Genomic DNA, 16,283 nt, shown 5'->3' on the forward strand with positions numbered 1-16,283 from the left:
TGTGCGCCCCTCTCCCTCTCTCTCTGTGTGCGCCCCTCTCCCTCTCTCTCTGTGTGCGCCCCTCTCCCTCTCTCTCTGTGTGCGCCCCTCTCCCTCTCTCTCTGTGTGCGCCCCTCTCCCTCTCTCTCTGTGTGCGCCCCTCTCCCTCTCTCTCTGTGTGCGCCCCTCTCCCTCTCTCTCTGTGTGCGCCCCTCTCCCTCTCTCTCTGTGTGCGCCCCTCTCCCTCTCTCTCTGTGTGCGCCCCTCTCCCTCTCTCTCTGTGTGCGCCCCTCTCCCTCTCTCTCTGTGTGCGCCCCTCTCCCTCTCTCTCTGTGTGCGCCCCTCTCCCTCTCTCTCTGTGTGCGCCCCTCTCCCTCTCTCTCTGTGTGCGCCCCTCTCCCTCTCTCTCTGTGTGCGCCCCTCTCCCTCTCTCTCTGTGTGCGCCCCTCTCCCTCTCTCTCTGTGTGCGCCCCTCTCCCTCTCTCTCTGTGTGCGCCCCTCTCCCTCTCTCTCTGTGTGCGCCCCTCTCCCTCTCTCTCTGTGTGCGCCCCTCTCCCTCTCTCTCTGTGTGCGCCTCCTCTCTCGCCTCTCTCTCTGTGTGCGCCCTCTCCCTCTCTCTCTGTGTGCGCCCCTCTCCCTCTCTCTCTGTGTGCGCCCCTCTCCCTCTCTCTCTGTGTGCGCCCCTCTCCTCTCTCTCTGTGTGCGCCCCTCTCCTCTCTCTCTGTGTGCGCCCCTCTCTCTGGCCCTCTCTCTCTGTGTGCGCCCCTCTCCTCTCTCTCTGTGTGCGCCCCTCTCCCTCTCTCTCTCTGTGTGCGCACCCTCTCTCTCTCTCTGTGTGCGCCCCTCTCTCTCTCTCTCTGTGTGCGCCCCTCTCTCTCTCTCTCTGTGTGCGACCCTCTCTCTCTCTCTGTGTGCGCCCCTCTCTCTCTCTCTCTCTGTGCGCCCCTCTCTCTCTCTCTCTCTCTGTGTGCACCCCTCTCTCTCTCTCTCTCTCTCTCTGTGTGCGCCCCTCTCTCTCTCTCTGTGGCGCCCCTCTCTCTCTCTCTCTGTGTGCGCCCCTCTCTCTCTCTCTCTGTGTGCGCCCCTCTCTCTCTCTCTCTGTGTGCGCCCCTCTCTCTCTCTCTCTCTGTGTGCGCCCCTCTCTCTCTCTCTCTGTGTGCGCCCCTCTCTCTCTCTCTCTCTGTGTGCGCCCCTCTCTCTCTCTCTGTGTGCGCCCCTCTCTCTCTCTCTCTCTGTGTGCGCCCGTCTCTCTCTCTCTGTGTGCGCCCCTCTCCTCTCTCTCTGTGTGCGCCCCTCTCCCTCTCTCTCTGTGTGCGCCCCTCTCTCTCTCTCTCTCTGTGTGCGCCCCTCTCTCTCTTCTCTGTGTGCGCCCCTCTCTCTCTCTCTGTGTGCGCCCCTCTCCTCTCTCTCTGTGTGCGCCCCTCTCTCTCTCTCTGTGCGCCCCTCTCTCTCTCTCTCTCTCTCTGTGTGCACCCCTCTCTCTCTCTCTCTCTCTCTGTGTGCGCCCCTCTCTCTCTCTCTCTCTCTGTGTGCGCCCCTCTCTCTCTCTCTCTGTGTGCGCCCCTCTCTCTCTCTCTCTGTGTGCGCCCTCTCTCTCTCTCTCTGTGTGCGCCCCTCTCTCATCTCTCTGTGTGCGCCCCTCTCTCTCTCTCTTCTCTGTGTGCGCCCCTCTCTCTCTCTCTCTGTGTGCGCCCCTCTCTCTCTCTCTCTGTGTGCGCCCTCTCTCTCTCTCTCTGTGTGCGCCCCTCTCTCTCTCTCTCTGTGTGCGCCCGTCTCTCTCTCTCTGTGTGCGCCCCTCTCTCTCTCTCTCTGTGTGCGCCCTCTCTCTCTCTCTGTGTGCGCCCCTCTCTCTCTCTCTCTGTGTGCGCCCCTCTCTCTCTCTCTCTGTGTGCGCCCCTCTCTCTCTCTCTCTGTGTGCGCCCCTCTCTCTCTCTCTCTGTGTGCGCCCCTCTCTCTCTCTCTGTGTGCGCCCCTCTCTCTCTCTCTCTGTGTGCGCCCCTCTCTCTCTCTGTGTGCGCCCCTCTCTCTCTCTCTCTGCGCGCCTCTCTCTCTCTCTCTCTGCGCGCCTCTCTCTCTCTCTCTCTCTCTCTGCGCGCCTCTCTCTCTCTCTCTCTGTGTGCGCCCCTCTCTCTCTCTCTCTGTGTGCGCCCCTCTCTCTCTCTCTCTGTGTGCGCCCCTCTCTCTCTCTCTCTCTGTGTGCGCCCCTCTCTCTCTCTCTCTGTGTGCGCCCTCTCTCTCTCTCTCTGTGTGCGCCCCTCTCTCTCTCTCTCTGTGTGCGCCCCTCTCTCTCTCTCTCTGTGTGCGCCCTCTCTCTCTCTCTCTCTGTGTCGCCCCTCTCTCTCTCTCTCTGTGTGCGCCCCTCTCTCTCTCTCTCTGTGTGCGCCCCGCTCTCTCTCTCTCTCTGTGTGCGCCCCTCTCTCTCTCTCTCTCTGTGTGCGCCCGTCTCTCTCTCTCTGTGTGCGCCCCTCTCCCTCTCTCTCTGTGTGCGCCCCTCTCCCTCTCTCTCTGTGTGCGCCCCTCTCTCTCTCTCTCTCTGTGTGCGCCCCTCTCTCTCTCTCTGTGTGCGCCCCTCTCTCTCTCTCTGTGTGCGCCCCTCTCTCTCTCTCTCTCTGTGCGCCCCTCTCTCTCTCTCTCTCTCTCTGTGTGCACCCCTCTCTCTCTCTCTCTCTCTGTGTGCGCCCCTCTCTCTCTCTCTCTGGTGCGCCCCTCTCTCTCTCTCTCTGTGTGCGCCCCTCTCTCTCTCTCTGTGTGCGCCCCTCTCTCTCTCTCTCTGTGTGCGCCCCTCTCTCTCTCTCTCTGTTTGCGCCCCTCTCTCTCTCTCTCTGTGTGCGCCCTCTCTCTCTCTCTCTCTGTGTGCGCCCCTCTCTCTCTCTCTCTGTGTGGCCCCTCTCTCTCTCTCTCTCTGTGCGCCCGTCTCTCTCTCTCTGTGTGCGCCCCTCTCTCTCTCTCTCTGTGTGCGCCCCTCTCTCTCTCTCTCTGTGTGCGCCCCTCTCTCTCTCTCTCTGTGTGCGCCCCCTCTCTCTCTCTCTCTGCTCTGTGCGCCCCTCTCTCTCCTCTCTCTGTGTGCGCCCCTCTCTCTCTCTCTCTGTGTGCGCCCCTCTCTCTCTCTCTCTGTGTGCGCCCCTCTCTCTCTCTGTGTGCGCCCTCTCTCTCTCTCTCTGCGCGCTCTCTCTCTCTCTCTTCTGCGCGCCTCTCTCTCTCTCTCTCTCTCTGCGCGCCTCTCTCTCTCTCTCTCTGTGTGCGCCCCTCTCTCTCTCTCTCTGTGTGCGCCCCTCTCTCTCTCTCTCTGTGTGCGCCCCTCTCTCTCTCTCTCTCTGTGTGCGCCCCTCTCTCTCTCTCTCTGTGTGCGCCCCTCTCTCTCTCTCTCTGTGTGCGCCCCTCTCTCTCTCTTCTCTGTGTGCGCCCCTCTCTCTCTCTCTCTCTGTGTGCGCCCCTCTCTCTCTCTCTCTGTGTGCGCCCCTCTCTCTCTCTCTCTCTGTGTGCGCCCCTCTCTCTCTCTCTCTGTGTGCGCCCCTCTCTCTCTCTCTCTCTGTGCGCCCCTCTCTCTCTCTCTCTGTGTGCGCCCCTCTCTCTCTCTGTGTGCGCCCCTCTCTCTCTCTCTCTGCGCAGCCTCTCTCTCTCTCTCTCTCTGCGCCGCCTCTCTCTCTCTCTCTCTCTCTCTCTGCGCGCCTCTCTCTCTCTCTCTCTGTGTGCGCCCCTCTCTCTCTCTCTCTCTCTGTGTGCGCCCCTCTCTCTCTCTCTCTCTGTGTGCGCCCCTCTCTCTCTCTCTCTCTGTGTGCGCCCCTCTCTCTCTCTCTCTGTGTGCGCCCCTCTCTCTCTCTCTGTGTGCGCCCCTCTCTCTCTCTCTCTGTGTGCGCCCCCTCTCTCTCTCTCTGTGTGCGCCCCTCTCTCTCTCTCTCTCTGTGTGCGCCCCTCTCTCTCTCTCTCTGTGTGCGCCCCTCTCTCTCTCTCTCTCTGTGTGCGCCCCTCTCTCTCTCTCTCTGTGTGCGCCCCTCTCTCTCTCTCTCTCTGTGCGCCCCTCTCTCTCTCTCTCTGTGTGCGCCCCTCTCTCTCTCTCTCTGTGTGCGCCCCTCTCTCTCTCTCTCTCTCTCTCTCTCTGCGCGCCTCTCTCTCTCTCTCTCTCTCTCTGCGCGCCTCTCTCCTCTCTCTCTCTCTCTGTGTGCGCCCCTCTCTCTCTCTCTCTGTGTGCGCCCCTCTCTCTCTCTCTCTCTGTGTGCGCCCCTCTCTCTCTCTCTCTCTGTGTGCGCCCCTCTCTCTCTCTCTCTGTGTGTGCCCCTCTCTCTCTCTCTCTGTGTGCGCCCCTCTCTCTCTCTCTCTGGTGCGCCCCTCTCTCTCTCTCTCTCTGTGTGCGCCCTCTCTCTCTCTCTCTCTCTGTGTGCGCCCCCTCTCTCTCTCTCTCTCTGTGTGCGGCCCCTCTCTCTCTCTCTCTCTGTGTGCGCCCCTCTCTCTCTCTCTCTGTGTGCGCCCCTCTCTCTCTCTCTCTGTGTGCGCCCTCTCTCTCTCTCTGTGTGCGCCCCTCTCTCTCTCTCTGTGTGCGCCCCTCTCTCTCTCTCTCTGTGTGCGCCCTCTCTCTCTCTCTGCGCGCCATCTCTCTCTCTCTCTCTCTCTCTCTGCGCGCCTCTCTCTCTCTCTCTCTCTCTGCGCGCCTCTCTCTCTCTCTCTCTGTGCGCTTCTCTCCCTCTCCCTCCGCCCCTCCCTCTCCCTCCGCCCCTCCCTCTCCCTCCGCCCCTCCCTCTCCCTCCGCCCCTCCCTCTCCTCCGCCCCTCCCTCTCCCTCCGCCCCTCCCTCTCCCTCCGCCCCTCCTCTCCCTCCGCCCCTCCCTCTCCCTCCGCCCCTCCTCTCCCTCCGCCCCTCCCTCTCCCTCCGCCCCTCCCTCTCCCTCCGCCCCTCCCTCTCCCTCCGCCCCTCCCTCTCCCTCCGCCCTCCCTCTCCCTCCGCCCCTCCCTCTCCCTCCGCCCCTCCCTCTCCTCCGCCCCTCCCTCTCCCTCCGCCCCCTCCCTCTCCCTCCGCCCCTCCCTCTCCCTCCGCCCCTCCCTCTCCCTCCGCCCCTCCCTCTCCCTCCGCCCCTCCCTCTCCCTCCGCCCCTCCCTCTCCCTCCGCCCCTCCTCTCCCTCCGCCCCTCCCTCTCCCTCCGCCCCTCCCTCTCCCTCCGCCCCTCCCTCCCCTCCGCCCCTCCCTCTCCCTCCGCCCTCCCTCTCCCTCCGCCCCTCCCTCTCCCTCCGCCCCTCCCTCTCCCTCCGCCCCTCCCTCTCCCTCCGCCCCTCCCTCTCCCTCCGCCCCTCCCTCTCCCTCCGCCCCTCCCTCTCCCTCCGCCCCTCCCTCCGCCTCTCCCTCCGCCCCTCCCTCTCCTCCGCCCCTCCCTCTCCCTCCGCCCCTCCCTCCCCTCCGCCCCTCCCTCCCCCTCCGCCCCTCCCTCCCCCTCCGTCCGTGTGTGCGTCCCTCTCTCTCTAGGTGGTGGTGGCCATGGGTTTGGGAGGTGCTGTCAAAGAAGCCTTGGCGAGTTGCTGCAGTGCATCCTGTCGACAGTACACACTGCAGCCACAGTGCGCCCGTGGAGGGAGTGGGTGTTTAGGCCGGCCTGGATCCAGATGCTTTGAAAAACTTTATATGAAACCCAAGTTTGATTCGGCAATGGTATTAAATTTCAATACGTGTGTAAAAAGGTAACACTTTGTAGCTGCTGCAGCCTTAGTGCCTGCCATTCTTAATTGGTTCTTGTGAGGGGTTAGACAGGTTGATAACTCAATCCCGTGGTTCAGGTGACATCCTGAACAGTTAGTAAATGTCACTGGAGTCCTCTGGTTACAGATTTCCACTCACAGTTCCTTATTTCACTCTAAACGTGCTGACATGGAGCAATAAGTAGAAGGGCTTGAGTAGCCGAGAAGAATTACAGCATCATGTGATGGATAGCAAATTATTACAAGACTGTCCTTTTCCCAGGAATTTACTGGCGCATTGTCTGGACAGTATTTCTCAGTATTACAAAGGAAATCAGACTGGGAAAGCTGTGTATGTAGGTGTTTGGGTTTAATTCTGTGCATTGCATACACAGAACCTTGAAGGGTCCAGACAGACTAGATGGAGAGAAACTGTTCCCATTGGTGGAAGGGTCAAGAACCAGAGAACATAGATTTAAGGTGATTGGCAAAAGATCCAAAGGTGACATGAGAAAAAACTTTTTTACACAGCGAGTGGTTAGGATCTGGAATGCACTGCCCGAGGGGGTGGTGGAGGCAGATTCAATCATGGCCTTCAAAAGGAACTGGATAAGTACGTGAAAGGAAAAAATTTGCAGGGCTACGGGGAAAGGGCGGGGGAGTGGGACTAGCTGGATTGCTCTTGCATAGAGCCGGCACGGACTCGATGGGCCGAATGGCCTCCTTCCGTGCTATAACCTTTCTACGATTCTATGATTTCATTTGAATCATTCCCAAACACTATAAAACAGTTGTGATTGCAAAGCAGCATCTTGTCTGATCGAAGCCATGTCAGATCTGAGCATTTTTCTCTCTCATTCTCTTTCTAATCGTATTTAGACTTTTTGGTGGAACGAAGTAGAACAGGATCTTGAAGAAATTAATCCACCTTTTGAAATGTGAGACCATTTGCAGTGTAATGTCGTGCAGGGTGATCTAGAATTGATTGGTCTTGGTTAGTCTTAAAAGAAGAGACACTGAGGATACTTTCAGTTCCCATTTAATTTGAACATGTGATATCCCCTTATTCACATCATAGTGATAGGATAAGTAAATGATTCACTCGCCATCGTACGATTCTCAGTTCCTTTGAAATTTTAATTTGATTTCACGCAGTGTGCATTGATGCACAGAGAATCAAACACTGAATGAATTGAACAGGATTCACAACGCAGACTGCTGTCTATGTTTCTCATGCACAAAGAGAAAGAGCTTGCATTTATGTAGTGCCTTCTCACACCCTCAGGATGGCCCCACAAACTTCACATCCAATGAATTAGTTTGAGCTGCAGTCTCTGTTATAAAAGCAAACACGGCAGCAAATTTGCTCCCAGCAAAATGTGAATGACCAGTTCGTCTGACTTTGGTACAAAGAGCAAAATAACGTGGGTGCTGAAAATCTGCAATAATGACAAAAAACGCTGGAAGTAGCAGATCAAGCAGCCTCTGTGGAGAGAGCAAGGAAGGCCTAACGTGTCAGCTCGATAACCTTTCGTACAATAGGGAGATGTCACAGAGCTTCTGTAACATTTCCTGGTTCTGACGAAAGGTGGTCGAGCTGAAACATTTGGCGTTCCTTCCCCTCTCCACAGAGGCTGCCTGATCTGCTGGGTGTTTCCAGCATTTTCTGTTTTTATTTCGGTCTGTCTCCATTGGTTGCAGGATGAAGGTTGGCCTGGGCACTTGGGGAACTCTCTGCTCTCCTTCGAGTGGGGCTATGGGACCTTTTCCATCCACTCGAGCTGCCGAACAAGACCTCAGTTTCATTTGAAAAATGACAACCTCCAACTGGAGTGTCAGCCCAGATTATGGACTCAAGTCTCAGAGTGGGGCTTGAGCCCATGACCCCCTGACTGGGAGGACGAGAATGCCACCACTGAGGTAAACTGGCACTAGAACAGGCCTGTTCTTATTGAGCCAAGCCCGCCGGATTCAATATTCATAGAAACATAGAAAATAGGAGCAAGAGTAGGCCATTCGGCCCTTCGGGCCTGCTCTGCTATTCAAAATGATCATGGCTGATTGTCTAACTCAGTACCCTGTTCCCGCTTTTTCCCATTATCCCTTGATTCCTTTAGCATTAAGAAATATATCCATCTCCTTCTTGAATACATCTAATGACTTGGCCTCCACTGCCTTCTTTGGTAGAGAATTCCACAGGTTCACCACCCTCTGAGTGAAGAAATTTCTCCTCATCTCGGTTCTAAATGGCCTACCCCGTATCCTGAGACTGTGACCCCTGGTTCTGGACTCCCCAGCCATCGGGAACATCCTCCCTGCATCTAGTCTGTCTAGTCCTGTTAGAATTTTATATGTTTCGATAAGATCCCCTCTCATTCTTCTAAACTCTAGTGAATATAGGCCTAGTCGACCCAATCTCTCTTCATACGTCAGTCCTGCCATCCCAGGAATCAGTCTGGTAAACCTTCGTTGCACTCCCTCCATGGCAAGGACATCCTTCCTCAGATAAGGAGACCAAAACTGCACACAATACTCCAGATGTGGTCTCACCAAGGCCCTGTACAACTGCAGTAAGACATCCCTGCTCCTGTACTCAAATCCTCTTGCAATGAAGGCCAACATACCATTCGCCTTCCTAACTGCTTGCTGCACCTGAATGCTCACTTTCAGCGACTGGTGTACAAGGACACCCAGGTCTGGTTGCACCTCCCCTTTTCCCAATCTATCACCAGTCAGATAATAATCTGTCTTTCTGTTTTTACAACCAAAGTGGATAACCTCACATTTATCCATGTTATACTGCATCTGCCATGTTCTTGCCCACTCACCCAACTTGTCCAAATCACATTGGAGCCTCTTTGCATCCTCCTCACAGCTCACATTCCACCCCAGCTTTGTGGCGTCTGCAAACTTGGAAATGTTACATTCCGTTCCCTCATCCAAATCATTGATCTATATTGTGAATAGCTGGGGCCCAAGCTCTGATCCCTGCGATACCCCACTAGTCACTGCCTGCCACCCCGAAAAAGATCAGTTTATTCCCGCTTTCTGTTTCCTGTGTGTCAACCAATTCTCAATCCATGCCAGTATATTCCCCCCAATCCCATGTGCTTTAATTTTGCACACTAACCTCTTGTGTGGGACCTTATCAAAAACCTTCTGAAAATGCAAGTACACCACATCCACTGGTTCTCCCCTATCTATTCTACTAGTTACATCCTCAAAAAACTCCAGTAGATTTGTTAAGCATGATTTCCCTTTCATAAACCCATGCTGACTTTATCCAATCCCTTTAATGCCTTCCAAGTGTTCTGCTATCACATCTTTTATATTAGACTCTAGCATTTTCCCCACTACTGATGTTAGGCTAACTGGTCTGTAATTCCCTGTTTTTTCTCTCCCACCTTTTCTAAATAGTGGGGTTACATTTGCCACCCTCCAATCTGTAGGAACTGTTCCAGAGTCTATAGAATTTTGGAAGATGATCACCAATGCATCCACTATTTCCAGGGCCACTTCCTTTAGTACTCTGGGATGTAGATTATCAGGCCCTGGGGATTTGTCAGCCTTTAGCCCCATTAATTTCCCTCGCACTTTTTTTTACTAATACTGGTTTCCTTCAGTTCCTCCCTCTCACTAAACCCTTGGTTCCCTAACATTTCTGGGAGGTTATTTGTGTGCTCCTTTGTGAAGACAGAACCAAAGTATGTGTTTAATTGTTCTGCCATTTCTTTGTTCCATTATAATTTGCCCCATTTCTGACTGTAAAGGACCTACATTTGTCTTCACTAATCTTTTTCTCTTGACATATTTATAGAAGCTTTTACAGTCAGTTTTTATGTTCCCTGCTAGTTTACTTTCATACTCTATTTTTCCCCTCTTAATAAATCTCTTTGTCCTCTTTTGCTGAATTCTGAGCTGCTCCCAATCCTCAGGCTTGCCGCTTTTTCTGGCAATTTTATATGTCTCCTCTTTGGATCTAATACTATCCCTAATTTCTTTTGTAAGCCATGGTTGAGCCACCTTTCCTGTTTTATTTTTGCGCCAGACAGGAATGAATAATTGTTGTAATTCCTGCACACTTTCTTTAAATATTAGCCATTGCCTATCCATCGTCATCCCTTTTAGTAAAGTTCCCCAATCTATCATAACCAACTCACACCTCATACTTTCGTAATTTCCTTTATTTAGATTCAGGACCCTAATTTCGGATTCGACTACTTCACTCTCCATCTTAATGAGGAATTCTATCATGTTATGGTCGCTCTTCCCTAAGGGACCCCGCACAACAAGATTGTTAATTAATCCTTTCTCATTGCATAATACCCAGTCTAGGATCGCCTGTTCTCGAGTTGGTTCCTCAACGTATTGGTCTAGAAATCCATCATGTACACACTCCAGGAATTCCTCTCCCACAGTATTATTGCTAATTTGGTTTGACCAATCTATATGTAAATTAAAGTCACCCATGATTATAGTTGTACCCTTCTTGCATGCGTCTCTAATTTCCTGTTTAATACCCTCCCCTACATCTCCACTACTGTTTGGGGGCCTATAGACAACCCCCACCAATATTTTCTGCCCCTTGGTGTTTCTTAGCTCCACCCATACAGATTCCACATCGTGATTTTCCGAGCCAATAGCCTTCCTCACTATTGCATTGATTTCCTCCTTTACTAACAACGCTACCCCACCTCCTTTCCCTTTTTGCCTGTCCTTCCTAAATATTGAATACCCCTGGATGTTCAGTTCCCATCCTTGGTCACCCTGCAGCCATGTCTCCATAATCGCAACTATATCATAACCATTAATATCTATCTGCACTGTTAATTCATCTACTTTATTGCGAATGCTCCGCGCATTAAGACACAATGCCTTTAGACTTGTCTTTTTAAGATTGCTAGTCATCTTAGTTTTATTTTGCACTATGGCCCTATTTGTTTTTCGTCCTTGTTTTCTCTGCCTTCCACTATTGCTTCTTCCCTTTCTGTCTTTTGTTTCTATTCTTGATTCCCCCTCCTCTGTCTCCCTGCTCAGATTCCCATCCTCCTGCCATTCTAGTTTAAACCTTCCCCAACAGCACTAGCAAGCACCCCCGCGAGGACATCGGTCCCGGTCCTGCTCGGGTGTAACCCGTCTCGCTTTTACAGGTCCCACCTTCCCCAGAACCGGTCCCAGTGTCCCAGGAATCTAAATCCCTCCTTCCTACACCATCCCTGCAGCCACGCATTCATCTGGTCTATTCTCCTGTTCCTATACTCACTAGCACGTGGCACTGGTAGTAATCCTGAAATCACTACCTTTGAGGTCCTGCTTTTTAATTTAGCTCCTAACTCCTTAAATTCACTTTGCAGGACCCCATCCCTTTTTTAACCTATGTTGTTGGTACCGATATGGACCACGACTACTGGCTGTTCACCCTCCCCCTCCAGAATGCCCTGCAGTCGCTCCGTGACATCCTTGACTCTAGCACCAGGGAGGCAACATACCATCCTGGAATCATGTTTGCGGCCGCAGAAATGCCTATCTGTTCCCCTTACAATTGAATCCCTTATCACTATAGCCCTGCCACTCTTCTTCCTCCCCTCCTGTGCAGCAGAGCCACCCATGGTGCCCCAAACTTGGCTTTTGCTGCTTTCCCCTGATAAGCCATCTCCCCCAACAGTATCCAAATGGGTATATCTGTTTGAGAGGGAGATGATCCCAGCTCACGCTCAAACTTACACGTTAAGGACTGGATAGTTCTCAAGTGGAAATATAATCAATGCATGGTTGGTGCTGCTAAAATAATACAGGAACATGGCAACAAAGAACAGGATGGGAATATGAGAAAAACTGCGCTGTGTGTGGCTGTTAAAGAAAGAGTTAGATCGCACTTCCACTTCCTGGCGTCGTTCCAAAGAGCTTTGCAGCCAATGCAATTCCTTTAAAGTGCAGTCAATGTTATTGTACAGATAAAAGCAGCATCCAATTTTGTGACAGCAAGATCCCACAAACAGCAAAAGAGGTACAGGATAGTTAACCTCTTTTGGTGGTGTTGGTCGAAGGATGAATGTTGGCCAGGACATCAGAAAAACTCCCTTCTCCGTTTGGAATAGTGGCAAGAGATCTTTCATGGCCACCTGAACAGGCAGTGGACCTCGGTTTAGTGCCTAATCCAAAGGACGGGACCTTGGTTTAATGTCTCATCTGAAGGATAGGACCTCTGACAACGTAGCACTCTGTCAGCACTGCGTTGAAGTGTCAGGCCTAGGTTGTGTGCTGAGGTCCTGGTGGAATAGCTCACCGTCTGCCATGTGTTGAAAGGCAGTAAGACCTCAAGTGGAGATGATAAACTGCTCAAGCTTCTCTCTTGGTCGATAAGCCAACCCATCAACATGTTACTGTAACACTGCAGACAGTGTCTTGTCCTGTGTAAATTGAGATTCTAAAGAAAGATTGGCCAGTCATGTTTCCTGGTACTTTAATGACTAAAGCTGATGAGCTGCAGGAACAGATGCGATGCATTTCCTCAGTTCGTTCTTTGTAAACAGATGAAGTGCAGAGGAAACCTTCGCTGGGTTGTCTGAGCTGGAAGAACAGGAAACACATTTACTTATTTATATATTTTTTAAAAAGGTAATGATTCTTTTTGTTTCCACTCCTTGCTGCATTACCAACTACACTCGAGAGGGGCTGGGAATTGACTTGCTGTCTGGTCTGTGGTAATGCTGCTCTCAGTTGGTCACTTGGAGTTGTCAGCAGGACCCTGGGATAATTCCTGCTTTCTTGCTCCCTCCATCCAAATTAGAAAGCACCATATCCCTCCACTGTTCTCCCCCCGCAAACGATGGCATGAATTGCAGTGAGGAGTTGAATGTGTGTGCTGTCACTCCAGGGTGCAATCTGTTGCAGCTACACAAGCTGCTTTTTTATGGTCTCTTTTAAGATAAGATTAATGGTTTTCTTTTGTGTTTCAGGTTATTTGTTGCAAGAAATTAAAAAGGCAGATATAGCCCTGACGGATAGTGAGGTTAATCCCGTAGCACCTCTGCCGAAGCATGTTTTGAAAATACAAGTAAGTTGCTTTGTTTCCCCTTCGGATACAGGTGTTCTGTGGTTGAGTTGCCTGTAATGTAAAGTTTAGTCTATTTTCTCTCCTCATTTGTTTTCTGCCGACTCTCCTGGGCTGCCAATCAGTTGTGGTAAAGAGACTGATCAGGTGACTTGTTCCTAGGTCTCCAATGACCTGGTTATAAAAGAGCAGCTGGTACAAAAACAACCTTTGGACCGCCCTCCCGTAATGAGCCCCCTCCTGGATGTAGCCCAGAGTGTCTGGTGCTCCTGTATTTCTTCTCATGGTGTGAAAGCCTTTGGCTCTTTACCAGCATTGACTGGAATTGTGGGTACAGTATACACTGGCTTTCCAGTATGCCATCGTCACAGTCCTGGTCATAGCCTGAAAATAAAAGCCATCGACTTCACTGGTGACACCTGTAATTAACAGGGAACAGAGAATCAGAGAATTCACAGCATTGAGGAAGGCCATTTGGCCCATCCTGCCTGTTTGGGTGCTAGCTCTTTAACTGGAGCTCTCTGCTCTAATCCCATTTCCCTGCCCTTTCCCCATATCCTTTTGTATTCTCTTGTTTCAAATACTTTATTCCCTTTTGAATGATGTTATGGTCTCTCCCATAATAGTTCCTTGTGGTAAAGCATTCCCTGCTCTAATAACCCTCTGGAATTTCCCCCTTTGTTCTTCTAAATCTATGTCCCCTTGTTATCAATTTTCCAAACATTGGAAACAGTCTTTCACTATTCAGCCTCTCAAAATCTTTCAGAAATTTGAAAACCTCTAATAAATTTTCCTTAACCTTCTCTTCCAGATAATCTAGTGTTTCTTCACGAACCTCCGATTCTTGTTATAATTCCAGTGAATCGTCAGTGTACCCTTTCCATGGCTCTAATATCCTTCTTGTGAGCAGTACTGTTTGCAATACTACAACTGCGGCCTAACTAATGTCCGTACCCAGATTTCCACTTGCCTTTATCATGGCTCTTTATACCTGCATTTCCATCTTTTAAAGATCTCTGTATCTGCACCCATTGATCTGTCTGTGACTCCACTTTGAGTCTTGCCATCTAGAGTATTCCTCCTTTCAGTGTTCTTTCTTCCTAAAATCTACTGCTTCCCATTTCTCTACATTGAACTGCAGTTGCCACCTATCTGCCCACTCTGCCAACCCGTCCATGTGCTCCCACGGTCTCCTGCATTCTTCCTCACAGTTTGCCAGCCCCCCTTATCACCATCAAGCTTCAATATCATTGCTTGTGTGTCCATGACCAAATTGCTCATATAAATAAAGAAAGACCGGACTTGCACTTATATAGTGCTTTTAATGACCTCAGGATGTCCAAAAGTGCTTTACAGCCAATTAAGTACTTTTGTAATCACTTTTGTATTGTTAGGAAATGCGGCAGCCAATTTGCGCACAGCAAGGTCCTACAAACAACAATGAGATAAATGACCAGTTAATCTGTTTAATGGTGAAGGGGATAATCTCCGAAAGCTTGTGATTTTAAAATAAATTTGTTGGACTATAACCTGGTGTTGTAAGATTCCTTACATTTGTCCACCCCAGTCCATCACCGGCATCTCCACATCATGTTTAATGGTATTGGTTGAGGGATAAATGTTGGCCAGGACATAGGAGAACACCCCTACTTTTCTTCGAAATAGTGTCATGGGATCTTTTACGTCCAACTGAGAGGGCAGACGGGGCCTCGTTTAACGTCTCATCCGAAAGTCGGCTCTTCCAACAGTGCAGCACTCCCTCAGTACTGCAGTGAAGTGTCAGCCTGGATTATATGCTCTAGTGTCTGGAGTGGGACTTGAATCCTCAATCCTCTGACTCGGAGAATAGAGTGCTACCACCTGGAATACAAATGGAAAACATGAGGTTCCAGTGCAAACCCTTGGGGCACACCACATCGGCCAACGTGAAAAACATCCACTTACCCAATTCTTTACATCCTGTACCCGAACCATCTTTCTATTCATTCCCTTTAATACCATGTGCCTTATTTTTCATTACAAGCTACTTGCGTGGCACCTTATCAAATGCCTTCATAAAATCCAAATAACACCAATCACATTCCCTTTAGTTGTACACCGTGTCCTTTGCAGATCCATGTGGACTATTCCTGACTAGCCCATCCTTTCCTAATTGTTTACTAATTTCATCCCTTATCAGGGATTTTAGAAATTTACCCACAATCGCGATAAGACAAATTGGCCAATAATTTCATGGCATATTCTTTACCCCATTCCTGATCAAGATGTAATATTTACCACCTGCCTTTCTTTTGGCACAATTCCCATTTCTTAAGATTATTGGGAAAATGTGTTTAGTGTCTCTGCTATTTCCTTCAGGATTCTGGGATGGATAGCATGTGGATCTGGTGAATTTCTACTTTGGTCTCATTACCTTTTGTAAATGCAGCGTCTGTTTGTGGAATTATCTCCACATCCACCCCAGGTGCTCCCACTCTCGCCTTTCTCTGCAAAATCTAGTGTAAAAGCATCTCTTCCATTTCCCCACTCGAGTCCAAGATGGCCCTTTCATCTCTAAGTGGTGCTACTCCTTCTTTAATTATTCCTTATTATAAAAGCCCTTCCTACTTCCCTTTATGTTGACACCTAGGCTTCTATCATGCTCCCTCCAAGTCTTCTTAATCTCTCGTCCTGCTTCCTTTCTATATATTTTATAATTCTCCATTTTCTGCAGTATTATTCCCCCCTCTATTTATCATATGCATTTTTAAAACCAGTTTTGCTCTGACCTTTCTATTTATACATGAAAGCCCTGTCTTTGACACGCCCCCTTCTGGACGGGATGTATTTTACCTGTACCGTGACCATCTCGTATTCGTGATCTGCCTTTAATGTCATAATGCATTCATAAAAGTTTCAATATTCATATTTCAATAAATGTGACGTCTCAAAATTAATAATTGTAGTGATTGTCAAAGTAAAACTAACATTCTGGAGCAAACTATGCTGATCAAGGAGTGGGAGGCCAAATGAAATGAAAGGAGTATCTTGAAAAGAGTTTAACAAAACACGCTGCAGGTATTGGTCAATGAGAGGTACTACCGGAAATTCTGCTTCACCGTATGTGCCTGTTTCATGTTTTTAGGAGCAGCTTCAGCAGCTGGAAGCAGAGCTGAGAGAAGTGACAAAAAATAAGGAAACTCTGAAGAGAAATTTCCTGGAGCTGACTGAGTACAATCACATGCTGAGAGTAACCCAGAACTTTGTGAAAAGAACTTCAGAGGTGAGTGTGTCTCGGAGTCTCAGAGGGGAGTGTGCCTCGGAGGTTCAGAGGGGAGTGTGTGCCTCGGAGGTTCAGAGGGGAGTGTGTGTCTCGGAGGCTCAGAGGGGAGTGTGCCTCGGAGGTTCAGAGGGGAGTGTGTGCCTGGGAGGTTCAGAGGGGAGTGTGTGCCTCGGAGGCTCAGAGGGGAGTGTGTGTCTCGGAGGCTCAGAGGGGAGTGTGTGTCTCGGAGGCTCAGAGGGGAGTGTGTGTCTCGGAGGCTCAGAGGGGAGTGTGTGTCTCGGAGGCTCAGAGGGGAGTGTGTGTCTCGGAGGCTCAGAGGGGAGTGTGT

The 16,283-nt window shown here is 50.8% G+C and overlaps 1 protein-coding gene across 1 annotated transcript in view; it reads left to right on the forward strand.

Moving 5' to 3' along the window:
• Positions 1-15,955, forward strand: part of LOC137342333 (V-type proton ATPase 116 kDa subunit a 2-like) — a gene marked incomplete at its 3' end in the record, with an annotated part of 32,621 nt that extends 16,666 nt beyond the window's left edge. Inside the window, exons 3-4 of the mRNA XM_068006270.1 lie at positions 12,599-12,696; positions 15,818-15,955. Coding sequence (XP_067862371.1) covers positions 12,599-12,696; positions 15,818-15,955 — 236 coding nt within the window. The remainder of the gene's footprint in view (positions 1-12,598; positions 12,697-15,817) is intronic.
• Positions 15,956-16,283: the final 328 nt, after the last annotated feature.

This window comes from Heptranchias perlo, chromosome 25 (genome assembly GCF_035084215.1).
Source record: "Heptranchias perlo isolate sHepPer1 chromosome 25, sHepPer1.hap1, whole genome shotgun sequence".
Lineage (NCBI taxonomy): Eukaryota > Metazoa > Chordata > Chondrichthyes > Hexanchiformes > Hexanchidae > Heptranchias > Heptranchias perlo.